This window comes from Rousettus aegyptiacus, unplaced genomic scaffold (genome assembly GCF_014176215.1).
Source record: "Rousettus aegyptiacus isolate mRouAeg1 unplaced genomic scaffold, mRouAeg1.p scaffold_m13_p_2, whole genome shotgun sequence".
NCBI lineage: Eukaryota > Metazoa > Chordata > Mammalia > Chiroptera > Pteropodidae > Rousettus > Rousettus aegyptiacus.
In genome coordinates this window covers 165,419,102-165,445,869 of record NW_023416295.1, presented here as the reverse complement: position 1 = coordinate 165,445,869, position 26,768 = coordinate 165,419,102, and the positions used below count along the sequence as shown (strand labels likewise).

Here is a 26,768-nt window from a genome sequence, read left to right as displayed (position 1 = left end):
TTGAAGGACTATTGTGAGGATTAACAGAGATAATATATATCGAGGCTGGTATGGGGTGGGCTTCTAATGATATTCAAGCAACTCTTCATTATGTATTCAGGAATTCTTATAGCAGACTTGCTTAAAGTAGAAAGTTTTATATTTCCCATTTCGGATTCCAAGGAAAAAAGACCAGTTTCTTGGGTCAGATTCTGTTACCAGGATTGGAATATTTGAATAGCAACAGTAATTTAGCTAATTACAGCAAACTTCTAAACATGTTTTTCTGTAAAATCGCCAGTGGTATGGCTAAAAATACCCCCTCCTAGTTTGCACATCTACATCATATTTTCCCCAAAAAGATAATGACTTTAGCAGACTGTTAGGCACCATTGATAGTAACTGCAACAAGAATAGAAAGAAAACCCCCCAAAATTATCATGTACCAGATGCCTGGATTTTGCATGATTTCCCTCTATATTTTGGATTACGGTTATAATTTCTGTAAAGTATCCTTTTTATTAAACCAGGTTATCTCTCTAGGTGGTGGGATTGCGGACGGTTTTTAATTTGTTCTTCACTTTGCTTATCTGTATTTTTCTATAATGTATATCACATCTGTGAAGAGAAAAACATTATTAAACTGTATTAAGCAAATTTTATAATTGGAAGTGGAATTGGAGGGGGTGGGAAGTTTGAGAGAACAATGAGCCAGCCACAGCAAGCAAGTAATTAACCCTTGCAACCCCTGGGACCTCGGGGGAGCACAGCGAGGTCAGTGGGGATTGAAAGGGGGCAGCTAAGGAAGCCAAAGGATTTTTTCTTTTTCCCCCAAGCAGTAGGAAGACGCAGTGATAATAGCCATCACCTGAGAGAATGAGGCAGCACTTACTTCTGTGTGAGCTCTCAGAGCATAGCAACTGTTCCTTATTCATCTCTGTATCCCCAACAGAGGGTCTGCCAAATAGTAGGTGTTCAGTAAATTTTTGTTCCATTGAATTTGTTGTTGAAGGAGTAAATGCTGCTAGAAATAGACGTTATCAAACAAAAAGCTAGTGGAAGTCTTGGAAAAATGGGCCCCCGTGGTCTGAGAAACAAAACCCCTAAATGGCCATGTGCCAGCAATCTAACAGATCCACTCAGGCAGGCTTAAGCAGATTAACACCTACTGGCTTGGGTGAGAAACTCTTTTTGCCTGGGTAGCAGAAAAGAACACCCCTTGCATTCCCTCTCCTACCAGTGGGACCTCCAGCGAGAAATGCTGGTTCTTCTTTTTTAAGGAAACTAATAAAAGAAAATCTGTGCAGCTTACAGTTTGTGCTTAATTTTTAAGACAGCTCTAATGCTTTTTATTTGTTGGTAAGGCAGTATAACAAACCTTCTCTATTTGTCTAATTCCATCTTTCTCTTATTCCCCCCTCCCCATTCTTCTGCCCCTATTTGAAAGTCCGAGGACGGTGCTAACAACCCCTGATCCTTGAGAATCCTATAAAGATTCTGTAGGATTTGAGACTCCTATAAAGATAAGTTGTCCGTGGTATAGTATTGAAACTGGTAGAGAGGTACATTTTCTTTCCTTCCTACCCCCAACAAAACATTTTCTTCCTGGAAGAGATTTTAAACACAGGACTGGAAGAGTGCTTGGGAATATAATAGGCGATCGGTAATGATTTGTTGAATAAATGAATGAATGATTGATTGATCATTCAACATAAACCAGACCTCATGCTAGTTTCTTTTTATACGTCGACTCATTCAATCGTCACAATAACCTTTGGAGGTTAAATAGTATTACCTGCATTTTCAGGTGAGAAAATTGAGGCCCAAGACTTGCTCAGGTAGGGGGCAGAGTTGCGATTTGAACCCAGACCTGCTCAACTCCAAAGCCCTTCCACAGCAGTCGCCGCTCACATTTGCATGTGCACCTGAATCACTGCAGCTCTCGTTAAAATCCAGGTTCCTCTACGTTGAAAACAAGTTTGTGGACGACGATGCTATCGGTCCACACTTTGAGTAGCAAGTGTCTGTAACACACTGCCTCCTGTCATGCATTCAGTATGTTTAGGGCCATTGAAAGTCAGAAGTTGTGAGATTCCAGTACAGACTTCTGAAATTTTGGACTAGAAAATTCTCAGGTGCCCTGGCTGTGCCCTTCCTTCAGATCTTGGACTTGACCGGTTTGAGCGGTTTCCCCCTCAGAATTCTATGAGCCATCGCGGATGTTGCTCAGGCTCTGAGCTCGCCTAACTAAGCCTTGTATTAGTACCTTTCTAAAAGTGAGCTCTTCTAAGCACGTCCGGATTCAACAGCTGCTCTGCCCTATACAGTAGCCACTAGCCACAGGTATCCATTTAAATTTAAAATAAAATAGTGAAAACTTCCAGTTCCTAAGTTGCACCAGCCACCTTTCAACTGCTCAGTAGCCATGTGTGGTTAGTGTCTACTCTTGTAGACGGCTCAGATTTTTTAAAAGGTTTCCATCATGATAGGAAGTTCTGTTTGAACAGTGTGGCTTGACAATATTTGATACTAAACAAACATTTCATGTAGTCTTCAAGACTGAGACAGGGAAAGATTTCACAAATATATAAAATATCTCCACTCTCATTGGCCATCGTCTATCCTCAAGGTAGTTGTGCTTAACAATAGTCGCTGAAGTCGAAAACCTCATCTGTTTGAGTTAAACTTTATGAGCTGTTCCATCAATTAGACACAATCTAATTGATGAAACTGACCAGGGGCAGGATATCAGGCAGTTCCCGGAGAGATATATTGTTGATTCATGATCTAGCCCCTGCCTACCTCTGCAACATCCTCTCCTGCCGCTCCCTCCCTTATTTTATTCCTAGTCAGTTTTCAGTAGGCCAGGCTCCTTCCTGCCTCAGGCCTCTGCCCATACTGTTCCCCACTCCCTAAAATGTTCTTTTCCCCTCCCCAACTTTAACGTGCCTGACCCCTTATAATACTTCCGGTCTCGGATAAATGTCACCTCTTCAGAGAGGCCTTCTCTGACCACCATCTAAAGTGGGTCCCCATCTTATACGATTTCATAGCATACTATTACTTTCACTATGGCCACGTGAAATTATATACTGACCTGGTGCTTTGCTTCTGTATTGACTCTCTTACCCACTGGAATGTAAATATCGGGAAGGCCGCAACTATGCCTGTTTTTCTCACTTCTGTACCCCCAGGACATGGCGCAGGTTAGACAGGGAATACGTGGAACGCGTGAATGAATGAATGAGCAGATTAAACCTTTTTCAGTCCCAGCTTCTATTTCCTGATTCCATTCCTTTAAAGGAAAGACAGCAGCAGGGATGGAGGAGGAGGGAATTCGCTGGCAGTGACAACCGGCAAGTTCTGTAAATGAGTCATCGTGGGCCGAGTGGCAGGGCGGCAGTATCCACCATACATACCCCACTTGGTTTAGCCGCCCTCGGAATAACTAAGCTTTTGTTATCTGGAAAGGCTAGGGGCCAGTTATCTTTGTTACACCCTCAACTGGTGTAGGGAAAACGCAGCTGGGCAGGCCAGATGTTCTACTGTTAGTGCCATTTATGAGGAATTTGCCTTTATTTCTTTAGGCATCCTAGCATCTCAACGATTTAATTTGCTGGTTTTGTGTTGCAGGGAACCCATGGTGGGAAGCTGAAAACAGGAGTTTAATAGTTAACTTTTATTGTCATTGCTGAAGGAGGGAATACTTACAATGACATCATAAACAAAGTCTTAGAACCCTTTGGTGGCCTGACCCGGACAGAGCCAGCCGGAGCTTAACATTTTGCTTTCAGTGACATTAAAGAATTGCAGCCCAATGTCATGTTAAGGGGGCAGGTCATTTTGGTACCACCTGCCACACTCCTGAGGAGGAAAAGAGCCAGTTTTCCTTAAAGAAAGTTAAGGTTTCTGAACTTCCGCTGGGCATGAGGGAAGTGGCAAGCTCACGAAGTGAGGAGTAAAAAATCGATAAATGGGCTAGATTTTTCCTTGTGGAAATCTGGAGTGATATGGAGTCCTTCCTCTAACCAGTTCTCTTACCACGGTATTGCCACAGACTTCAACACACCCAATCAAAATCGGCCATGATCGGGTTCAGTATTAAGTGCCTAATATTCTTTTCCTTTCACTTTCTTTTCCCCCTCCTTTTTGAAAAACAATTAAAAAAATACAGTCTTAAGAAAACCCATTTAGAAACACATGTAGGTGTGAACACAGAACTAGATACCCGGATGAGCAGAGTGGCTGTATTCCTAGTGAGACTCATGATTCATTGGCACTACTTTGTGCTCACCAAGCAGACATAATACAGTTCTCTTTCTCATCGCTGAAAAATGGGAAAGTGTCCATCAAAAGTGAGACACTGATTTGAGGAAGAATCGCAAATGCCTGATTGGCCTTGACTCTCTCAGTAAGTCGAGCTTGATAATACCTACACCATCTGAGCGGTGACATTCAGAGTATGCCAGGAACCCAACGAAATAACTGGACCACACACGATTTCATTTAAGGTGTTAATAAACTGTTTTAGCCTAGTTATTTTGAGTTTTTCTGTTTTGCTTTGTTTTATTTTACCCACTTCTTTATTTCTTGCTTCCTGGTTTGGGTCTTTTTAAAAAAATATTGGTTTTGCTTTTTTTTTTTTTTTTTGGGTTAACCACTTCAGATCCTTTTTCAGAAAATAATGGTATATAAACAAGCAATAATTTTAAGATGGAAATAAAAATTAATGGCATGAAAACCATATGTCGAGTTAACTTTAAAAAAAAACATGGCAAATTCATTTTATGTGATTTACAATAATTTCTTTCCAATTTACAATATTGTACAATGAAAAATTACACAAATCCCTAAATTTAAAAAGCCTACCATAATTTCCTGTTATTTAGGTATATATCACGCATAAATACTTTATGCTTTATGATTCTAGTATCTATAAAACTATATATGTTGTTAGGAAATTATAGTTAAATTTCCTCCAAGACCATGACCCCATAATACATACCAAGATCCAGTCCAATTTACCAATGGAGTATTTCAAAAGTGGTACTTGAGGAAAATATTACATGTAGTTTTATATAGGATGACATTTTTAATGCCCCCTGGAGATATCTGAGAACAAAGCTGGAATGTGCCAAAATCTTCAAAGGTTACAGTCATCTGAAGAGAACCTGGTTCACATTTGTATTTCTAAGAAGCTACTTTTATGACTCTTGAACACATTGCACAGAAATCGCTCAACATATTTATGCTATTCCTGTGGCTTTGACTGTCACACCTGCCACACCTTGAGGCCTTCACATTGCTACGGAGAAAGCCAGGAGTGACTCACTAGCTAGCTGGGCAGGAATTATGGAGAGATCCTAGAAGTCTCTCCTGCACACTCTTCCCGTCCCCGCGTTTCCCTAGCATCTCCTTGTTTGTTACGTTGCTACGCTGCAAGAAAGGTTCCAAATTGTTTCTGCTTCACAAAGCAGAACTGTTTTGTTTGCATAATTTCCCTGTTGGTTTTAGAAGTAAGGATGTTACTGACGTATGGTGGGGGATGGGAGCGGGTTGCAAACAGGACATTCAGGCGAATGGCTCTGAGCTGCTCTTCCTGCCCTCTATCCTCCCTGGGCGAGACAGGAGGCTCAGGATAGCTGCCCCATAATCCCAGTCTTGGAAGACCCCTGAGCACCTGAGGAGCCGTGAGCAGTGCTTGAGGTCCCTTCCCTTTTTATGTGCAGTGAACAGTGTTGTTCTTCATGATTCCTCTTCCTGAGCCTTCTAGGCAGGAATTAAAACCACCCACGATGTGGAGAAAATGGGAGGGAGGACGGAGGGGGTCATGTTCTTCCTCCCCAAGGTGGAAAACGAAACATGATTTGAGGCGCATTAATGTAAAAAATTTGGTGATGCTCAGATCTAAGTTTCCATGGCAGAGGAGGACCCACCCTAGCTGTGCACCCAAAGTGAAATCAAATCTCTAATGCCATTTACCGACAACCCTCATTTTCGGTACTCTTGAAGAATCCTGCCTCCTTAGCTGCCCCATGACAAAGGGCCACTGAGAGTGTCGGTAAATTTCCACCCCAGCAAAATACAGAAGAGGCAGGCACCTTGCAGGCTCTTCAGCATCTGCTCATTTCCCCTCTGAGTAGCTCCAGTTCTGAAGAGAGAGGAAACTTTAGGGAAGGAATTATTCAAAAGGCTGCTGGGATTTATACATCAAGATCCCTGAAGATGGCATGCTCTCTCTTGCCTCCAGGCCTTGGTACTACTTACTTCCCCTGTCTGGAATACCTTCTCTCTCATTAGTCAGCCTTCCCAGACCTGCCAAGTGCAGGTTGGAGGCCCCCCTTTGTGCTCCCCTAACACACTGACCCTTCTCCCAACTTAGCACTCATCGCATATTCTTAACTCTTCAGAACCCCAACCTCTAAACAGTAAGCTCCCAGGGGGCAGGGACCTCGTTTCTCTTTTTTGTATCACCAACTATTTGAAGTGTTCAGCACATAGAAGCCACTTGAGAAATGTTTATTGGATAAATGGAGGGATGGATGGATGAATGGGTGGGTGGATGAATGGATAAAAGACGACAGCCTAGATAGGGCAGTCTCACCCTATTTATTTGGTCTTCAAAAAAATATGATTTAGTTGCCAGTCTATTCTGAAAACAGTTCTATTCTAAGAAGGAAGCCCATGCTATGAGGGTCTGGAGGAAGAGCCTAATCCGGAGGGTGAGGGAAAAGTGAAAGAAAGTGCGTAGGATTTTATCAGACGGGTGGAAGGAGGATAGTCCTGGAGGTGGAACGGTGTGAGAAGTGCTTTGGGGAATAGGGGCGCTTTGAGGCGTTAGCATGAGCCAGTGGACTGTTTGCCCCAGCACTTTGAGGAGGCACAAACTTCAGGAAAATAAGCCCGGTGGGCAGTGTCGAAGTGGATAGACCAGTCTCCGGAGGCAAGTAACCTGCTCAAGAGTCACCGTAGATGTCCCTGAGAGGTGGGAAAGGCCTGAACCATATGGCAGGAGTGGGAAGGGGAAGGAATGGGTCCGTCAGGATTCTTATTAGAACAAGTGGCCTTGGGAGGTGTGGTGGGGAGTGCCAGCTGTCTGGCCAAGGCGCTGCCCCCTTCCCTACCTGGGGACACGCTGTCCTACATTTCCCAGCCTTACGTGAGGCCACGTGACCAAGTCTTGACTCATAGAATATAAGCGGAAGTGACAAGTGCCACATTCAGGCCAGGGCTTTTACGTGGGGGTTTCCTCCTCCATACCCGCTTTCCATTTCTGTCACGTGGTTGCAGACTTGACGAAGCCCTCGGGCAGTGGTCCTCAAACTCTTGGGCATCAGAATCACTTGGAGGCTCATTGAGAAAATCTCTGGGCCCCACCCCTAGAGGTTCTGATTCAGTAGGAACCTGATAATGAGCATTTTAAACAAGTTCCCAGGAGATGCTGATATTGCTGGTCCATGGACCACACTTTGAGAACCACTGCCCTGAGATGTGGTGGAACCTAATACTGAAGGGCCATGTGCTTCCAAATGGCTGCATTACAGGGAGCTTCCTCCCTGGCAGCGCCCTGCCAGGACTGTTTGCAAGCACGACATAGGTTCCTATGGGGTTAACTCCATCCATGTGTTGGATCTATTTGTTACAGCTGCTTAGCCTATCCTAACTAATACAGGAGTTGAGGGAAAAGACAGATTTGAAGCTGACTCCCAGATTCGGTACATGAGTAGCTGGGAGAATAGCAGAGCAGGTTTGGATGGAAAGATAATGAATTAATGATCACAGTCTTACCAGGCTATCCATTCCAGAGACTGGTCTGCCTGCCCGCCCCGCCCCTACCCCAGCGCGCACTTTGCCGAAGGCTGCCTCTGCTTTAGGTCCTTGTGTGCCCACTCCTCTCCTGTTAGCCTTGACCTTCCTGGCATTTAAGGCTGCCTTTGAGTCTCACCTCTCCCCCGAAGGCTCCCATCCTGCCTGCCAGAGTTCAGATCGGAAGGATCGTGGCTGTAGCTCTCATTTTACTGGTGTTAATACCGGTATCCCCTTCTGTCTGGAGAGCACTTCACTATTAAAGCATGTCGGCCTTTCCTGCCTCATCGGATCCCCACAGCAACTGTGTGAGATAATCGGGAGCCACATACACACATACGTTCTCTATTCATTATTATATGTTAGCTAACACTTATGAATATTCCACCTATATCATTTCTACGAGTCTCGAGAGCAAGGGCACTTGTTGAACTGAATGGATGTATTCATCTATGTCTACTATTGACTATGGTACCCAGGACAAGGAAGTTAAATCTTTCTCGCCCTTTTAGTTTTCCTCCGTAAATGGGATGATACCTGCCTTGCAGGGTTATTGTGAATATCAAGTGAGACGATTATGGGAAGGCCCTTTGTACACCGTAAAGCAACCTCTGGACATTAACAATCAGCTATCATTGTCTTGTAGTAACATCAGTTTTCCATTGTCTTGGTATTCGAGATCCTCCAGGATGCGATTCCATCTTACCTTCCCATCCTTGGGCAACTCCTTCACGGACCCCCTACATTTCAGCACGAGTTTACCAGTCTCTGAAAAGGGCCCTGCACATGTGCTCACATGGTCCTCTGCCCAGGAGGCCCTTCTGCCAAACCTTTGTCACCCGAAGTCGAGTCCCAGCTCAAATCCCCCTCCCTTGTGAGGTCTTCCTTGAGAGAACTCCTACCAGATGGAGTCTCCCCTTCCTAGGGGACCCCACAGCATTGGTTTGTACCTTATTTCTCCTGTCTCGATTGTGGTCACTGTGGCTTAACATTTGGCTTCCTGTCTGCTCCACTTTCCAGAGATGCCTCTCGGTTTCTGGGTCTTAGAGAGCTCCCTTTCTCATTTTCAGGAATGGTCATGTCTTAATTTATGTTTTATATCATTTGAATAACTTCAGTGGCTTAGGGTTTTTTTGGGGGGGCGGGGGAGGGAGGTTAGAGATTTTATCATGTACTTAATATGCTGACTTGAAAACAGAGCATAAGGAATATGTACGAATGAGTAAAATGAATAATTGCAAGTCATCCATATATATCCAGGAAGATTTGGCATTGTTTGGTCCAGGGCCAGGGGGGGGGGAGTAGCTCAAGGGAAGAATGTTTCTCAAGAAAGTTCTTGTTTTAAACAGCAGCTTCCCACTCCAAGGCTTCGGGGGACTTTTCATTACCTGTAGTGCTGAGGCCGGTGTACTCGGGGGATGGGTTGCTGACGGGGGAGGAGGGAGGTGCCACTTCCACGGACGTGGCAGATTTCGCTGGAGAAAATGATGGCACTGGCGAAGGCGTTGGCGGGGCAGCATCCGTCAGGATAATCTCTTCTCGGACCTCTGCTACGGGTAGAGAAAGGATGGTTCTTAGAACCAAAGGTCGACGGGTCTTCAAGGGACTTTTAAAAAATGAAACGTTCTTCCTAATCTGTGCCATGTGACTCCTCTGCGTAAAACCCCTCGGTGGTTTCCCATCACCATCGTGGCATGCAGGGCAAGTCCCAAAATGCACGGGTGCCCGCTCTAAAGGAAAGACATTACTGCTTCCACACCACTTGACCTGCTCGCCGTAACTAAAGTCTTCGGGAATCAGAGCTGAGGACACTCAGAGCACAGAAGTAAGGAGACCAATCGAAGTGCCAAGCAGGGCAGTGCCCAGTGCAAGGCGGGCTTACCGGTGCTTCCTTCCCCCTTCATGGCTCGCATGAGCTCATTGGCCCGCTCCTGACAGTGTAGGGATTCTAACAGGTAGAGCACGTAGTCGTCAAACATCAGGTGGATTAGGTGAAAAGACCCTGGCGAGGAAGGGAGAACGGATCCAAACAGAAGGGTTAAGTCGTGTCGGCTTACTTGGTCAAAGCACTTGCTGCCCTGTGTTCCAAACATCTGTTCAGGGCTCACTCCCCACTCAGTTACGATCTGCTCATGGTCAGAGGTTGCTCTGCTGTGCTATGTTCTCAGCCTAGCCTCATGCTTAGCGTTAAGGTGTCATTAACACTTTGAGGCAAGTGAATCTTCTCCTTGCTCAATCTATCAATGTGGCACCTATTGAGCCACCTGTCCCAACGCTTCTGAGCTCCCACGTGGGCACTGGCCTCATCCCCGTTGGAGCCCCTCCTCCTTCCCTCCCCTCCCCGCCACCGTTCAGCATTGATGGACATCGTGTCTTTTAGTTTGACTTCTCCCACAAGCCTATCTTAGTCCCCTGATTACACGGTCAGGATGACCGTGGCAAGGACTTTTCCTTCTGGTTTATGTATCTACCAATGACCCGACATAATTCTAGGGACAGAACTGAAAACTTAAATTTGCAACAACTGCATGAATTCCTTAAATGTTTCTGAGACCTCCGTTTAGCACACGCTTTTCAGAAAGAGTATTAAACTGAAGAGATTTGGCATTTTCAAGTAGTACTCTCCATTTTCAATTTATAGCAGGTTGTTTCATGAGAAGGGATGTAAACACTTAACGAGATTTTCCGATATGCGAGTTTCTGTGCTCAAAGTCGTATATTCTTTAATCTCTGCAACCGCCCCATAAAGCGGGCATTTTTATTCCTATTTTGCAAGTCAGGTACTTGGGGGAGATGACAAAAGTGAATAGATAACACATTATTTCGAAACCATCATTACTTGCATGGCATGACGCCACCACGGACGGTGGAATGAGCCACTCATGCTAGGGGCTCAACTCGTGGCTGCTGTAATCAAGGCTCCCCGAATGCCGGAGTCAGAGAGAGCCTTGGTCTCCAGTCTGACTCCCGAGGGTGTGTCTCCATGGAGATACCCTGCTGTCCCATGGACCATCCCAGACTCACCCACCTCCCTGCAAGCTCACCTCTGCGTCTCGTGAAGGGAAGCAGAATTTGCCAACCCCCCCCCCAAATATGCCTTTTGTGTGTGTGTGAGTGATATTGTTTTAAGCTGGTTATTTCTTAAGAAACGAAAGACTCAGGAAGAACCTTTGGCCTTCTGCCACCTGCCTTAAAGAATTTAGGTAGAGAATGGAGGGCCTGCTCCAGGAAGAGAGCTATTTCCATAAGATAACTGTAGTTTAATATGAACGAGTACGTGATGGGCAGGAACCAGCAAGTCTCCTTTGATCCGAGTCCTCTCTGTGTCCCATTGTTAAAGATGGCCCGGCGAACATCTGTGCACCACACATTTGCTTTACCACCTCCGTGTGAATTGCCTTCCTGCCCTTTTAAGTCCCCAACCACAAGCCCCCTTCCTCCTTGTCCTATGCAGGTGTGTAATCCTCAGCTGTCCGATTTGTCCTCGGGACCCATATTCGTACGGAACCCCATGTGTATATACACAATTAAGTTTGGTTCGTTGCTGCTGTTAATCCGTCTCACGCCAATTTGATTATTAGATCAGCCAGAAGAACTAAGAGGGAAAAGGGAAAATCTCCCCTCCCCCACACCCTCTAGTTTACTTATTTATAGGCCTGTTTTCCTCGTGATTCTGTCATCACGTGTATTACCATTTGCTGAGGACTTACTACGGGCCAAAAGCTCTGCTTAACACTTAGCACAGGTCTCATCTTTGCAACAGACTGAGACAGGTGGTATTATCCTCTCTTAACAGATGAAGAAGCGAGTCCCTCTGTCAGTAACTGAGCAGAGATTTGCCTCCGTTTGGTCTAGCTCCAAAATCTGGTCCCGTTTCCTTACAGATCACCTAGTCCAATCTCCTCATAGCACTGATGGGAAAATAAGACCAGATGGTATAAAAGACTCGGTCCCTAGAAAGGCCATTTGAGTTGTGAGCTGTGCTCTTTCAAGTCTCAGAAATAAGGTGACAGGGGTCAGTTGGGGGCTTTGGGGTGACTTCTTTTTGGAGGGATTTATCGGTTTTCTCCTCAATTGCACCTGGCTTCTCTACACACACACCCACACACCCATTCATCTTAGATTGATTCTTTCGGCCTAGGAATGCTGCCGAGGAAAAGTCTTTGGCTTAACTCTGCGGCCACTGGATGCCCAGCAGGTGATGCACATCTCTATTCCTACACTCCTTCTCCATGGAGCCTGCCGCAGTCTCCGTGACCTTTGCACCCACAGGGCTCAGGCCACAGTCTCCCATCCTGCAATTTATCATCATTTCTTCCTCCATCCCTAGGGTGGTGCCAGTTTTTCAGTCCCATGTGGATTTCAGCAAGGTTCAGGTTTTGCTGAGTCACTGTGAGATGTAGTCTCCAAAACTAAACTTTCCCTCTACTTCCCCAAAATGGGTCCGGTAAGCCCCGGAGCAGGCACAGCATCCTGGGTAACTGAGCGGGAGTCAAGATCCAGCTCTGCCACTCAGTAACTGGGACCTTGATGAGTGACTCTTTGCAACTGTTAAAAATAAATTAAGCTGTTCATTGAGCCCTTGCCCTGTGGCAGCCACTATGCTTAAGCACTGTAGATTTATCGTTGCATTTAAGCCTCTTTATAACTGTCTGGGATGAATGATGCTCTCCTTTTGCAAAGGAGGAGATCGAAGCTTAAGAGTAGTGAAGTCACTGTCAGATATCACACAGTTATTAGGTGGCAGAACTGGGACTTGAACCCATGACTGTGCTCTTTGGTCATTCTGCAATGAGCCTCTCTAAAAGGGGGACAGTAAAACCTATATTGCAGGAGCACCATAATTAGCAATAGTACCCACTAGGTGCTTAATAAATGGTAATTATTTTTTTTATCTCTAACTGTCATTAATTGTTATTAGTTATTGTTTTGCAACTCATGCTATGATCCTGCGGTATGACTCCGGTTTATAGAGTCAAGTCGAAGGATAGCACCCAGTGCTTAAAAGGAAAGGGTCTCCAAAATGAAGAAATATTTGCTGAGATGTTACTCTCAGTCAACAAAGATAGAAACGTAATATGAAACAATGAAAACGTAATGTGAAACAATATGAAAAATGGAAAACCCTAGATGATAAAAATGGGTTTCGACTAGTAGTGTTAGCACAAGCAGGCACCTCAGAAACCATCGTATACAACTCTCCTTCGTTATAGACAAGGAAACAAAGATCTGATGAGGTGAGGAAATTTGCCTAAGACCACACCGTTTGGAAACATCAGAGCTGGGCTAGGAGACCAGCCCCCGAGGGGAGGTGTCCACGTGGGGCTTCAAGCTCTCTCCCTTAGTGGCTCTGATGGGTCACCCAATTGGCCTGATAATTTTCAGTCATCTTTCAAACAACAGGAGTCTGCAGAGCTAACTGCCACCAACCTACTATTGTGCTAAGTGTGCTGAATAGAAAGGAAACTTAAAGCTCACACCCTGACTCCACAAAAGCTACAGTGTCCTTAATAAGCAGAAATCAGTCATTAAGATTACTGGGTAACAAACAGTTCAGTGCCAGAGTGTCAAGCCATGGGAGCAGTGCAAATAAACAGGAGGGGGCGAGGGGGAGGTGTGAGGTTGAGGGGAAGAAGGATGGGAGAGGAAGGAAAAAAACAGGAGAAAGGCGATCGTAGCTGACGTCCCCTGCCTTATTTCTCTCTCAGCACTTACCACCATTTATTCTCTATATTTAACTTTTTTATCTTTACCCAGTGCCTCTTTTTTACTAGACCGTATGCTCTGTAAATGCAGGGATTTTTATCTGTTTTTTTCCCACTGCAGCATACCCAGGTCTAGGACAGTGCCAGGCACAGAGTAGAGGCTCAATGAATATTTGTTAAGATGAGTGAATAAAACGAGCAAGCACCGACCGCTTATCACATGCATTGTGCCAAAGGTCTTTTAATTTTCCAACAACGCTATGAAGAAGGTATTACTATTATTATTATTATGTTCAATGAGTACATTGGAAAACAAAGCCTCAGAGGGTCTAAATAACTTGCCTGAAGTCATAGAGCTATTGAGCATCAGAGCCTGTTATGCTAAAAAAAGTATTACGAGAGAAACAGGAGATTTTTTTCTTGTTACGTATCAATCACACGTTATAGAATCAAAGCATTTCTTTTTTCTTGCGAAAAATTTCAACATAGAAAAGTGTAGAGAATTTTAAAATGAATAGCAGTGTATTACCACTGTCCTTTATAGTATCTTAACATTTTACTATATTTGAATCATTTTTTAATTGAAGATGAAGATGAAGCCCCTGTATTCTTTTCTTTATTCCCTTTTCTGTGCTTCCTGTGTTAATTCAGAGGTAAGCACTATCTCGAGTTTGTTCATATGCATTTTTATTCTCTTACTACATATGTTCATGTATCCGTAAATAAGTTATTTTTTGTTTTCAAACTTGATATAAATGGTATACTTTACAGATTATTCTACAACTTGCTTTTGAATATGCCCTTCACACATCCGGCTCTAGTTTAAGGGCCATTGTTTGAATATACCACAGTTTTTAAAGATCCATTCTTCTGTTAATGGAAGTTAGGTTATCTACAATTTTTCATTCTTAGAAACTGGCTCGCATGAAATATTTTGAACCTGTTTCCTTGTGTCTAGGACCAGAAGTGGGATTGCTGGGTCCAAGAACACCTGCATCTTCATTCTTACCAGATAGTGTGCCAAATTGCTCACCCAGATTTTTTACATTCCTACTGGTAGTGAATTAAATATAATATTAATACACCAATCTGAAAAATGTGAAACCACATATTCTTTTCATAGTTTGCATTATCCTAATTACTAGAAAGGTTGTTATCCATCTTTTCATATTATAGTCCATTTGGAAGTCCTCTTCTATGACTTGGCTATTCATATTCTTTGCCCATTTTTCCACTGGGGTTTTTGTGTTTTAAAAGTTATTTAGAGGGACTTATTATTTACTCTAGATATTAATCTTTTGTTAGTTCTATGATTACAAAATATCTTCCCCCTTTCTGTGGCTTTTATCATAACCTTTGTTTAGGGTGTGCTTATAAAACAAATTTAAGATCCCAGTTTAGCCAGTTTGGCAATATTTTCTTTATGATTTGTCCTTTTTTGTGTGTCTTTTTAAAGAAATGATTTCCTATTCCCAGATCATAAAGATATTATTCCACATTTTCTTCCAAAAGTTTTAAGGTCTTTTATTTTTTTTCCATTTAGATGTTTCTTTTCAGAAGTTGTAAGGAAGGGTTGTAATTTAATTTTATTTACTTAAAATGCGTGTCCCAGGACCTTTATCCACGGATTTTTTTGTTGTTGTTGTTGTTACTGGGTTTTAATACCATCTCTAACACATAAAGCATCTATACAATCCCCTTGTTTTATAGACAAGGATCTGATGAGAAGGCAAGTTTCATGTCAGTATGTCTTGGGCAACACTCTTCTGTTCATCACTCTGCTTATCTAACACTGTTAGAACACCACACTGTCTTATTCCACGGTAAACCCGAATATCAGGTAAGCAAAGCCCTACACCTTGCTGTTCCTTACCTTCAAAATGACTTTACTATCTTGGTTTTTTGCTTTTCCATATGAATTTTAACATCAGGTTGTCAAAATCAAAGGAAAAGAATTAAACTGGAATTCCACTGAATTTATGTATTTGAAGAGAATATCTATCGATGAGTTTTTCTAAATATGAACAAGCCATATTTCGTTGATATTTTAAATATTTCTCCTTGAAGGTCTTCATACACTTTTGTTACAAATTATTCTGTAGGTAACTTTTAGTTTGTTCTATTACATATTATAGGTATACACACACATGTATGTATAATGTGAGATTATATATGTGTGTATATATATATATATATAAACTTTATTTTCTAGTTAGTGTCCAGTTAGAGCTCAGAATGTCAATGACTTTTTAGAAAACCGAATTCAGGAGCCTGGCTGAATCTTTCATTTGTTCTGTTAGGCTGTAGATTTCCTTTTCTTTGTCATCATAACATCAGTAGATAGAGAACATTGTGTATTCCTTTCCAATTCTTATATTTCATTTCCTTTTCTTATCGCACTGGCTAGAACCTCCAGTCAATATTTATTAGAAATAATGTTAGAAGCCATTCTTATCTTATTCATAACTTGAATGGGAAGACTTCTAAAGTTTCGCCATATAGTATGATACTTTTTGCAGATTTTTAGATGTCCTTTAACATATTAAGTAAATTCCCTTGTATTCCTAGCGTGCTAGGAGTATTTTTGAAATCATACTTGAGAACTGAATTACATCACATAGAAATGATCATATGATTTTTTCTCTTTTAATCTGTGAATGAAGTATGCTAATTAGAATCCTACTTGAATTCTTGATTTTTAAAAACTCGCCACTGGATTTGATCAGCTAGTATTTTATTTAGAATTTTTCATCTGTATTTATGTGTGGTTGAGCCACGGCTTTCTTTTCCTTTACTATTCTTCGGAGATATTGAAACTGAGATATTAGCTTCATAAAATGAATTATATGACTTTCCTTTTGTTTTTATTCTCTGAAACATTGATTTTCATGGTTTTATATTCATTATCATAAACTAAGGATTTTATGTGTCTTAAAAGTCTAGTGAAAGTTCCCTGTAAAAATATTTATGCCAGATATTTGTTAAGGGAAGAGACTTTCTCATTACTATGATTATTATTTGATATTTCTACTAACATCCTGGTTTGTGTTTTCAGGTTACTATCATTTTTCTATGCTTCTTTTATCTTCTCAATTCTTGCCACATCTTAACTTCTCATATTTTTCCATTTTTTCCCCAGTAAATTATGCTTCTACTTTTTCATGATGATCCTTTCATTTATTAATATATATCCTATACATTTATGAAATCCAAGCCCTAATTTTTGTTAACAGTCTATCTAGTATTCCAAGACCTTAGCATGCTATAACTATACCTTGAAGATTCTCTTCCTACCACCCCATGTTGTATTGTTTCCTAGAATTTAGTTTTACCTTTTTTAAAGACACAGAATTTAGTTTTTGAGTAGAATAATTAATTTATCAACATATTTTTAAATTTCTCTCATCTTAAAACAGGGCCCTCAAATTCTTTGATATTTCTGCCCTGGAGAATTGGGGGTCTACACGCCTCCTTCAATCTTGATAGACTTGCGACTGCTTTGACCCACAAAGCGTGGAGGAAGTGACTGTTTACCTTCTGAGATTGGATCATAAAAGGCTCTGAGCTCACCATGGGAAAAGTTTAGCTGGTCAGAGGCCACCACGCCGTGAGGAAACTAAGCCCCGCGGAAGGGGCTACTCGAGGGCACCTTTGCCCTGTCGTCCTAGTTGTCAAGTCCTCCCGGTCCAGGTGCCAGACATGTGAGTGAAGAAGCCTCCAGGTGATTCTAGTCTCCGGCTGTTGATTCACGACCAGCCCTTTTTGCTCTTCCCATCCGAGGTCCCAGAGCTCACAGAGCAGAGACAAGCAAGCATCCCTGCTGTGCCCTGTCCACATTCCTGACTCACAGAGCCCATAAGCATAATAAAATGACTGTCTGAAGCCTCTCGGCTTTGGAAGAATTTGTTACACAGCAAAAGTAACTAGTACATTGTTGTTTCTTGTATTCCGGACCTTAGCTGTGGCTTTCTCTTCTTGCTGAATGGATCCTTTAATCTTTTTTTTTTTTTTTAATGACGTTCTAATGGGTAGCAAATCCTCTTAGTCTTTGTATAACTGAATGCCTTTACTTTGCCCTCACTCTTGAATAATGGCTGATACTAATTTGCTTTCAGCACTTAAGAGATATTATTCCATTGTCTTTTGGCATCTCTTTATAATCTAATTATTATTCTTTTTTCCTCATAGCTTAAACTTTTTTAAATATAGCAATATGTATTTTAAAAAAAAAACTTCAAGGATTTAACAAATTTGTCTAGTCTTTTTGTGCCATGCATCTGAGCCCAGGGCATTTGTCTTAAGTGTGGTCACTGAAAAAGCATGGCTTTTGTGGTCAGGTAGATTTAATTTTGAAACACATCACCACTTGCCATATTAATCTTGGGTAAGAAACTCTCCAAGCTCCCTTTCTATCTCTGTAGGAAGGTACCTATTATCTGCTTTGCAGAGTTATTCGGAGAATTAAATGGTAGTATGTGCTTCCTAAACGATTTGTTATAACTATTATTATTATCTTGCCTTTGCCTCACATTCTACTTCGGCTTCCTCATCTATTATATTAAAGGCAGTAATAGGGGATCTCGCAGGTGGATATGAGCATTAAATCAGAAAGTGCCTAATATTCTGTCTAGTGTATACTAGGCCCTCGCTAAATGTAACTTTTTTATTAGTAGGATTCGACTGGAGAAAGTTAGAAGCAGTGTTGGCAGTGTGACGCGGCAGAAAGAACACGAGCCCTAGCGTGAATCAGATCCCAGGAGGAGCCCAGCTCCGTTTGCCGTGCGTCCGTGGGTGCGTCCCCTCTCTTCCCTGGGTCTCTGCTTCCTTTCCTGCTTCCTAGTGTCCGGCGGGGGGCCTGAATGACACTTCTAATGTCAAGGTCCTGCAGCGTAGCAGGTACTGGGTAAGAGAGCGAGGCCAGGGCATCTAAGCCTAGAGAAGCCGTCTAGAAGGCTCGGTCCTGGCCACTGGGTCTGGCAGCTGCTTCTAGAACCACTCCCACGTGGCCTCCCCAGCTGTGCCCAAGTGAGTGAACTTTGATTTGGTGCAAGGCCAGAAAACAAGTGTGTGAAAAAGTGAAAACTTGGGGCATGAATATGCAGTCCTGCTCCCCTCAGCTGTCAACCCCAGGGCTGTTTTTCAAACTGTTTTATGCCAAAGTCCTTCTGAGAACTATTGTCGCCTTCCAGATGTTCCCAACAGTGGAATTAGGGGCAACTGGTGAAAACCCCCGAGTGAAAAGGCAAGGGCACCTGTGCTGACTTGGGATCCCAGTATCCTTTGAACCGATACCAGAGCAGTTAACTGAAAATAGGGCTTGTCTGTTTGTTTGTTTTTTAAGAAAAACTAATTTCTGCAGCTTTACTGGGACTAAAAGTTCATTGTCTGCTAGCCTACCTTTGCTGACTGATTTTACTAGGAACCGCTGCTTACAGCAAAGACAGAAAGTCTGGCTACTTTAGTTCACAGCATCGGCTCTTTCAGTGAAAAGGAATTAGGGAGAAAAGAGTGAAAAGGAATTAAAGAGAAGAAAGGAGTCAACTACCTTTGAAAGAGGCTGTTCTGGGAAGAGGTGATAGAGTCCCCCATGGGATCATTGTCATATTCCACACGGTCATTGTAACGGTCAGCCCGCTAAGCTGACACGCAAACCCCGCACCATTCAGAGCGACAAGGATCGTGTGGGAGTTATGAGATATATAGAGCTGGCCCCTGTGGCTGGGGGAGGGGGCCAGCGAACAGAGGGCTTTTTCCTAATTAGCTGTTTTTATACAGGGAACACATGACCCAAACACAACCACCAGCTGTGTCTTTGACACATACAGGCAGAAAGGGGGAGCTGGGCTTTTGTCCGCCGCAAATTCTTTCAACTTGCCTGTCACCCCAAGCTGCAAAACTCAACAATGAGTCAGATGAGCAAGACCGTTTCAGACAGTTTGCTAAGTAGACTTGGAAACAGGTATTATTTCAACACGTTTAAGGCCGAAAAATACTGTAAAAGTGAAATTAGGTTAATATCTCTTCCTTTTCTAAAAAACCTCTGACCATTCATGCCATATTCTAAAACTGTATGTGGTTCAGAAGAAACGAACACATTTTAAGGCACAGTATTGCTCGGTAATAAATTCAACCCATTCATCGAATCCTAATTGTTCTGTCCAAACAGCCTTTATCACATGGACTGTTAACTTAGTAAAAACAAACGCGTTTCCGAGAATATTGCGGAGTTACTTTCTCTGTCTAATGAAGGGTACCTAATAATACACCTGACGTCAGTGTACGGATCAGCAAATTGAAGAATGAGGGATAGAGCAAGCAAAAGATGTTTGCTATGTGGGTGTGTGTATATGTGCGTGACATTGTCGATTCTTTGATTTTGCAACTGAAAAAAAAAATCTCAAATATTTTTCAACCATCTGCTTAACGGAAAGCAGTTACGCGTGAATGATTTTCCCAGCGCCGGAGGTAACATGTGCTAACAGTAAACTATGCTGAGCTGCAAGTCATCAAAACGCCATGCCTGATGGCGCTGCCCAGGTAGCAGCCACCAGCACGTTTCCATATACAGCTCACGGAGCAGGCAGGTTCGGAGAACTTCCCAATGCTGAGATTAAAGGAGTCCACAACAAAACGCTTCTCCGACTGGGCAAACACGGTCTTTCATGGACAGAGCTGTTTAGAAAAAAATAGTGCCTTCTTTGTTTCACCACATATTCACTCGCTTGTATAGCACAACTGGAAAACGGTGACAAGACCATAAACAGCTAGATGGAAAAGTGTCAAATTAAACCCAGAGCAAAACCCAGAGCTGATTGGCTTAATTGGAGATAATGAGAAACGAAACCACATCTCTACTTGCAAAGTAAAATAGAGCACTGAAGCAATTACCCAGAAAATTTACCAACAGCCCTTTACCAAAATGCCTAGAAAATTGAGGCCCAAGTGTTTTGAGTTTTCAGATGCCTGGATAATGCCTTAAAGTCCCACCTCATGTTGCTAATGGTGACCTGGACTCAATGCACACTCTATTCTTTCCGACAAAAAAACAAAAACTGTGTCCATAGCGTTTGCCCCAAGTGGGTGGTTCGGAGATTGTTACAAGCACCTCTGGGCAGAGATTTCAAGTCCCAGTACACTGGAAAGGAGCAGATGAGGACTTGAGGAACGTGAAGAAAACCCAAGGAGTCAGTAAAACAAAGGGAAAATGAATGCGAAAGTCTTCTAGGGATTAGACTGGGGCACGTTTTCAAAGAAAACTTGATAAAGCTCTGCCCATCGCTGGAATGCCGATCAAGCCATCTGCAAGTGTTTGAACTCAGAGGCTCCTTTAAGCGCCCGGTCTTGGGAGGTGCACACGATGAAATCCTGCAAAATGGTTCTGCGGGAGGAAGATCTCTGGGGACGTCTGGCAAAAGCGGAGCACAACCACCGCTGTTGACTCCTGTCTAAACGCACATACTACCTGTGTGCTAACGTCTCATTTTTCAGATTTGTACACTGCACGCCTCGAGCACGCGACAGCATCTCTCTCCCCGAAAGTCCTAACAGTACCGCATCCCACCCCCCGCCAGAACACATACATTTCAGGGTGACATCCCCGTGGTCTCGGAGATGGCATGTAAGACCGTCACCAACTCCAAGAGGAGACCCCGACACACAGAGCCCAGGGATAACGTGTTTGGATGTGGGGAGGGCCTGGCCTTACCGAAGCTGGGGGCGCTGTGCAAGGTCATGTCCCGGATCACTCTCGTGCCGAAACAGGACCACATCAGGAGGAACTGCTGGGCCACTTTCTTCAGGGACCCTTGTCTCTTCGCCGCCACCTACAAGAAAGTGAACGACTTTAACAGGGGTTGACTTGACCTGTCATTCATTCCTGGCTTTGAGAAATGACAGGAAGGCTTATGGAAGGTCTCCTCCAGGTTCGCAGTACAGTACGGCGGTTTTCAACTTTAAAAGTACACTTTAAAAAATGAAAGCTTTCGTTGAGGGCCTTAGGTACTTACTTACTTCACAGGTAAAAGAGACGCTGCCGCCTGCAACCCGCCCCCTCGTGCGGGGGCCCAGGCCACGCCTCAGAACCCCAGGGCTGCGTGGCTGCTGAGGAGTACTCGGGCAGCTCACCGTGAGCCTCTGACCCGTGCAGCTGTCACAGAGGCCGGCGATGGGCTGCCCTCCCGCTCCAGCTCACCAACCTTCACAACACAGCGGTCCACCATGGTGTCCAGCCACTCGATGTAGGACTCGATGGGAGACTGCTCCTCCAGGAGGTGGTCAAACTCCTGATACACTGCCAAACAAAGGACAAGCCCAGGCGTCACCGCACTGGTGTTTAGACAGAGGTGCATCTTCAGAGAACAAAGGAGAAAAACCGAATAACACGAGTCTCCAAAAGTCTTAGCAGGGCATTCGGGAATCTAGAAAACGTACCCCGAATTACCTTTCCAGGATTGCCCTCCATGTCTGTGAACACTTGAAACCCTGGCCACCCCACGTTCCTTGCCACTGCCCCCGAGTCCTGCTTGTCTCAGGCAGTTCCCTCTGCTTGGACTGTTCGGCTTTTTGTGGCCCAGCTGAAATGACCCTCATGTGAGATGCTCTCCTACTCTCTTTCCCTGTGCCCTTTGCCAGCAGAACTGCTCACTCCTCTGTACTTTCATAGCACTTTATTTTCTTTTCCTCCATTATGTCACTCATCACACTGTGTTATAGTTAGGGTGTGTGGTGGTGTGTGTGTGCGTGTGTGTGCGCGCGCACGCGTGCGCTTTGTCCGATACCCTCATTAGCTGGCGCGTGACCTGTGACGTAGCTCTGGTTCACGCTAGCTTGCATGAATGGCCAGAGGCATTGTCGCCCTCTTGCGCTCTGCTCTGCGATCGGGCACAGCTGATCACTCAGATGTTTCTGAACCACAACTACATCAGGCAGGCAGCCTAACCAGACTCTCAGTGCTCAGCGTGTGGGAGATGTTTAATAAATATTTGTGGAATAAAGGAAACAATCTCTGTGCCCTCGGTTTCCACGTCAGTGAAAGGCGGGGGGGGGGGGACAATCGTATCACCTCACGACCTGTCTTCAGCTGCAAGTCAGGTGAGTGAATCGGGAAAGTGCTCTGTGATTGGCGGAGCTCTGTGGAAAACGGGAACACGGCCGTGGGGGTCTCCGGTTCGAACCATCTCTTTCCATTACCTTTTTTGTGTTTTTGTACGTGGAGCTCAATAAACCAAACCACAATTCTGGACCCGCACATTTCCGTATTTTCATTTGAGCGGTTTTTGCCCTCGCATGTCACTGAGCTGACCAGTTTGTCCTGTCTTACTTAGTTGATGGCTGCTACCAGACCGGAGGGCAGCCCCAGGGTCCAGAAGGTCATAACGCGTTGGAATGAGAAAGGGCTTTCAAAGTCCATGGAGTTGATCTGCCCCGTTTTGCAGATGAGGAAGCTATGTCTTAAAGCGATGAAATGACCCACTCAGAATCAGGGGGGTGAGTTAGGGACAGAGCAGGGACTGGAACCCCGGGCCTCTGAATTTCTTGTTCTTTCACTCTTCGTCACACTGTGTGTCTGAGCTGTTGTGATTCAGCCAGTGAGAATGATGATGGAGGTGGCAATGTATGTGCTGACCGCTAAGGTTTATCCAGTGCCTGCTGCGTGCCCGGAACTCTTCTAAGTGCTTTACGTGGACACCCTCGCTTCGCCTTATGACAGCCCCTAGAACGTGACTGTTATGAGGCCAGCATCTAGTCTGTAGGCATCGGTGACCTCCGTGGTGCTCCAGCCAAGGCTCAGAGCCTGGTCCCTGAAGCAAGCAACGGTGACTGTATTTTTTCCTACGAGTCAGGGTCACATTTTCCTTCCCCACGAGAAGGAGCTGGCAGGGCGGAACGGTTAGCAGAACTAGGAAGCTGGATGCTCTCGGTTTCCAGTCATCTGTTCACTCTGGCACAGACATTACTGCCATCTCCTCCATGCCTGGCCTGATGTGAGGCTCTGGGGACACGGCCAGCAGAGGGTACAGCTGGCTAGTGCCATCAGGGTGCTCACAGCCTGCTTTCTACCGGCCATGTAGCCGAGAGTAGGGAAAACAGGAAACACGGTGGTAAGAGCCTGGAAGATCCCAGAACCTCTGCAGTGTGCCCGCACCTTGTTATTTTTGTCCCCTCTGCTCCTCCACAGAGTGAGAGCACTAGAGCATGGTGGTGACGCTGAGACTAGACTTGGGGTGAGGTTCACCAACTCTCTGAGGCTGAAGAATCTTCCTCATGGGAGTGGAGGTGGTGATTAAATGAGATCACGCGTGCGGTGAGTTTGACACAGGACCCGACATAGACTAGGCAGGGTCTGTAAGCCGAAATATTATTTTAGTGATGATCTATGAAATCCTTAACAGGGGAAGGCAGGCTGGGGGCCGCACGGAGGAAGAAATAGGAGCCTCACAGGAACCCTGGGGTCGAGGAGGAAAGAAGCCCCAGGGAAAACCCACACGGTCCAACATTTCAGCTGCTCGCTTTGCTTTGGAAAAGAGGTCTCTAACAGGGCCATCTTAGGGAATGTCACTCGTTTATAAACACCATGTGCTTAGACAGGCTGAAGAAAGTTTTCCCTCAAGACAACAGCTAGAAGTCATATACTGGAAACCCGAGAGGCCAGAGGCTCTCAGAAGAAGAGCCCCCCCCACCTTCTCAGGGGGACAGCCACTCTGCAGCCTCCCGAACAATGTCACTGCCAGCGTCTTGGGCCTCACCCCGTTCAGACGGTCAGGGTGCAGCAGCTGCCATAGCCTCCCACCTCCGGATACTCTTGGCACCCGCCTTTCTGAGAGCTGACGGGGGGCCGTGAGGACACCCTTCCCGCTCTCATGCTCCCTTTCCTCCAGCGGCATGACAAAGGGTGGCTGAGCTAAGGAAGGGAGGAGCCAGTAAACCCCTCGTCCGGAGTCCCCCCAGGCTGCGGGCTGCCCTGGGCAGCAGGCTGTGATGGGCATTTGAGAAAGAGCAGAGACGCGCTCGTGATGCTCTCTGGCCCTCTCCTGTCCTCCACTCCCAAGAGCAGGCGGACCACACCAGGGTAATAGAGCAGTATTCCTGCAGGCGTTGTCCACAGGGACATGAACAGATGTTCACAGAAGTATACCCCCATCCATCCCCTGCCCAAACGTTGATGTCCTCAGAAAGTTCGCCTGCCGTTAGGCATGTTGACCCCCGTGGCCCCCTCTAAAACGCAGTCAGCGTATCCAGCTGATGCACACCGAGAGAGACGGCAAAGTTTTATATTCTCATTTTTTTATGCCACCTATGGAAATATGCCTGGCACCGAAGGCCACAGGTGAGGCTTTCTGCATGACACTGTGTGCCGCCCAGTGGCACCGGGACCCGTTTTCTCCTGCAGGGTTGGTCGGCACGTGTCCTCTTAAATCAATTAGCCCCTCGTCTGGGCCAACCTATTCAACGGAAATAATAAAACAGGGTGGGAATGCCACTTAAATATTTCCCAGGATCCTTCTCCTTTCTTTCTTTTTAAAAGAAACAACAAACAAACAAACAAAGACACAGCCGTGGCGGAACAGCTTACACTGGATGATGAGTTTCCGGTGCTCGTCGCGAGAGTCCTCCATGGTGTAAAGGGTCTGCTTGGTGATGCTGTTGAGGTCCACGTTCCTCCAGTCCTCCAGCATCTGGAAAGTGATGTCTGCGCTGTGGATCACTGTTCGAGATGCCTGTAATCCAATCCAATCCAATCCACTCGTTAGCTCCTGGGCTGTTAGGTTAAAACCCTTTCACTTTTTTTTTTTTCCCTCGTTAAGCCTTTTTAATGAATCTGCCATCAGAGGTCCTTCGCAAACTACTTTGCAGTTCAGGAAAACTCAATTTCAGGAAATAGGTAGATTGAGTCTGTAAACTCAGAAGATCTGTTCCCTCGTGTGGCCCCCTCACATCTCCTTTTCTCGCTAAGAAAAACTACCTCCAGGTGGCCTCAAAGCCAGACCAGGCCCTACTGCTCCCAGCCCCTTTGGTCTTGACCCGGTGGAACAATGGGATGAAGCCCAGAGACCTGTCGGCCTTCCTGCGGGAGGGGAGCTCCGCGCTTAACGACCTGTGTGTCTCCTGCGCCTGAGAAGCGACGGGCCCAGATCCAGGCATGGTCCTGCCGCCCCTGGGCCTGTGGCAGCTTTAGGCCCGGGATTTTACAGTGTTTACTTTTCATATAAATGTATGCCGGAGCAGTTTGCAGTCCAGCCTTCTGTTTTTGCTTTTTGTTTTTTATGTAACTACAATGATTAAAACACATATAGATAATTGAGATGGAGAAAAAGGGAAACTACATCTTGAGACTTGGTAGTTTATTGTGTGTACGTGTGTGTGTGTGTGTGAGAGAGAGAGAGAGAGAGAGAGAGAGAGAGAGAGAGCGCGAGCATGCTCACGAGAGTGCTATGGCTTCCTCAAAAGTCTCTAATAAAATGGAAAAAAAAAAAAGTTTTCAAATACACACAGACATTAAATGCCTCCTAATGCTTGTGAAGTTCCAGGCCAGGGTAAATACCGACAGTGCCTTTAACACCCAGACTGTCAACGCACAAGTAAAATCTTATTTAAATCAGAGAGAAGATCAGAGAGACCTAGAACATAGGAACATGCGAGCTGGGTCAGTCTCTGAAGATAACGAGAACAACGGAGTGCAAAGGTCTAGGATTCTGGGTCAAATATACCTAGTTCAAATCCTGGCCTTGCTGCTGACCAGCTGATTGACTCGGGCGGGCGAGTAGATTAACCTGTTTCCTGAGCTATAAAATGGAGAGGTACCAGTACCCACCTCTTACGGAGGGGTGCTGTCGAGGCTTTCTCGAGATAATGTTTAAAAAGTGCATCGCTCGGGGAATGAGACCTCCATAAGGGAGGCTTCTGTTATCCAGGTTGCTCTCTCTGTAGCGATCGTGTGGCACCTCGGGACCTTTGCATATGGCGTCCCTGCCGGCTGGGACATTCTTCTCTTACCCTGCCCCTGCCACGGCAACCCTTCTGTCCCGTATGCTCCGATTTAAATGCCACTCCCGTGGCAAGGCCACCTCTGACTGCTTTATCTAAATAGGACCTACATGACCCATTGTCCTCTATTTCCGTTCCGTTTTCTTTATGACACTTACCATTTTAAATAATTTTTGGTTTACTTTTTTTTTTTTTCCCTGAGGAGGGCAGATACCACTAAGCGTACATAGTGTCTGGCACACAGTAGGCACCCAAAAGTCTTTGTGGAATGAATGGCTGAGATGTGAAGCCAAG

The 26,768-nt window shown here is 44.9% G+C and overlaps 1 protein-coding gene across 3 annotated transcripts in view; it reads right to left on the bottom strand.

Annotated features, from left to right (window-relative positions):
• Positions 1–26,768, bottom strand: part of RFX4 (regulatory factor X4) — a 137,764-nt gene that overhangs the window by 14,886 nt on the left and 96,110 nt on the right. For all 3 annotated transcript variants that reach the window (XM_016148069.2, XM_016148070.2, XM_016148072.2), the window contains 5 exons: positions 25,063–25,207; positions 21,686–21,780; positions 21,196–21,313; positions 9,668–9,787; positions 9,174–9,335 (listed from right to left, as the gene is read on the bottom strand). In XM_016148069.2, coding sequence (XP_016003555.2) covers positions 9,174–9,335; positions 9,668–9,787; positions 21,196–21,313; positions 21,686–21,780; positions 25,063–25,207 — 640 coding nt within the window. The remainder of the gene's footprint in view (positions 1–9,173; positions 9,336–9,667; positions 9,788–21,195; positions 21,314–21,685; positions 21,781–25,062; positions 25,208–26,768) is intronic.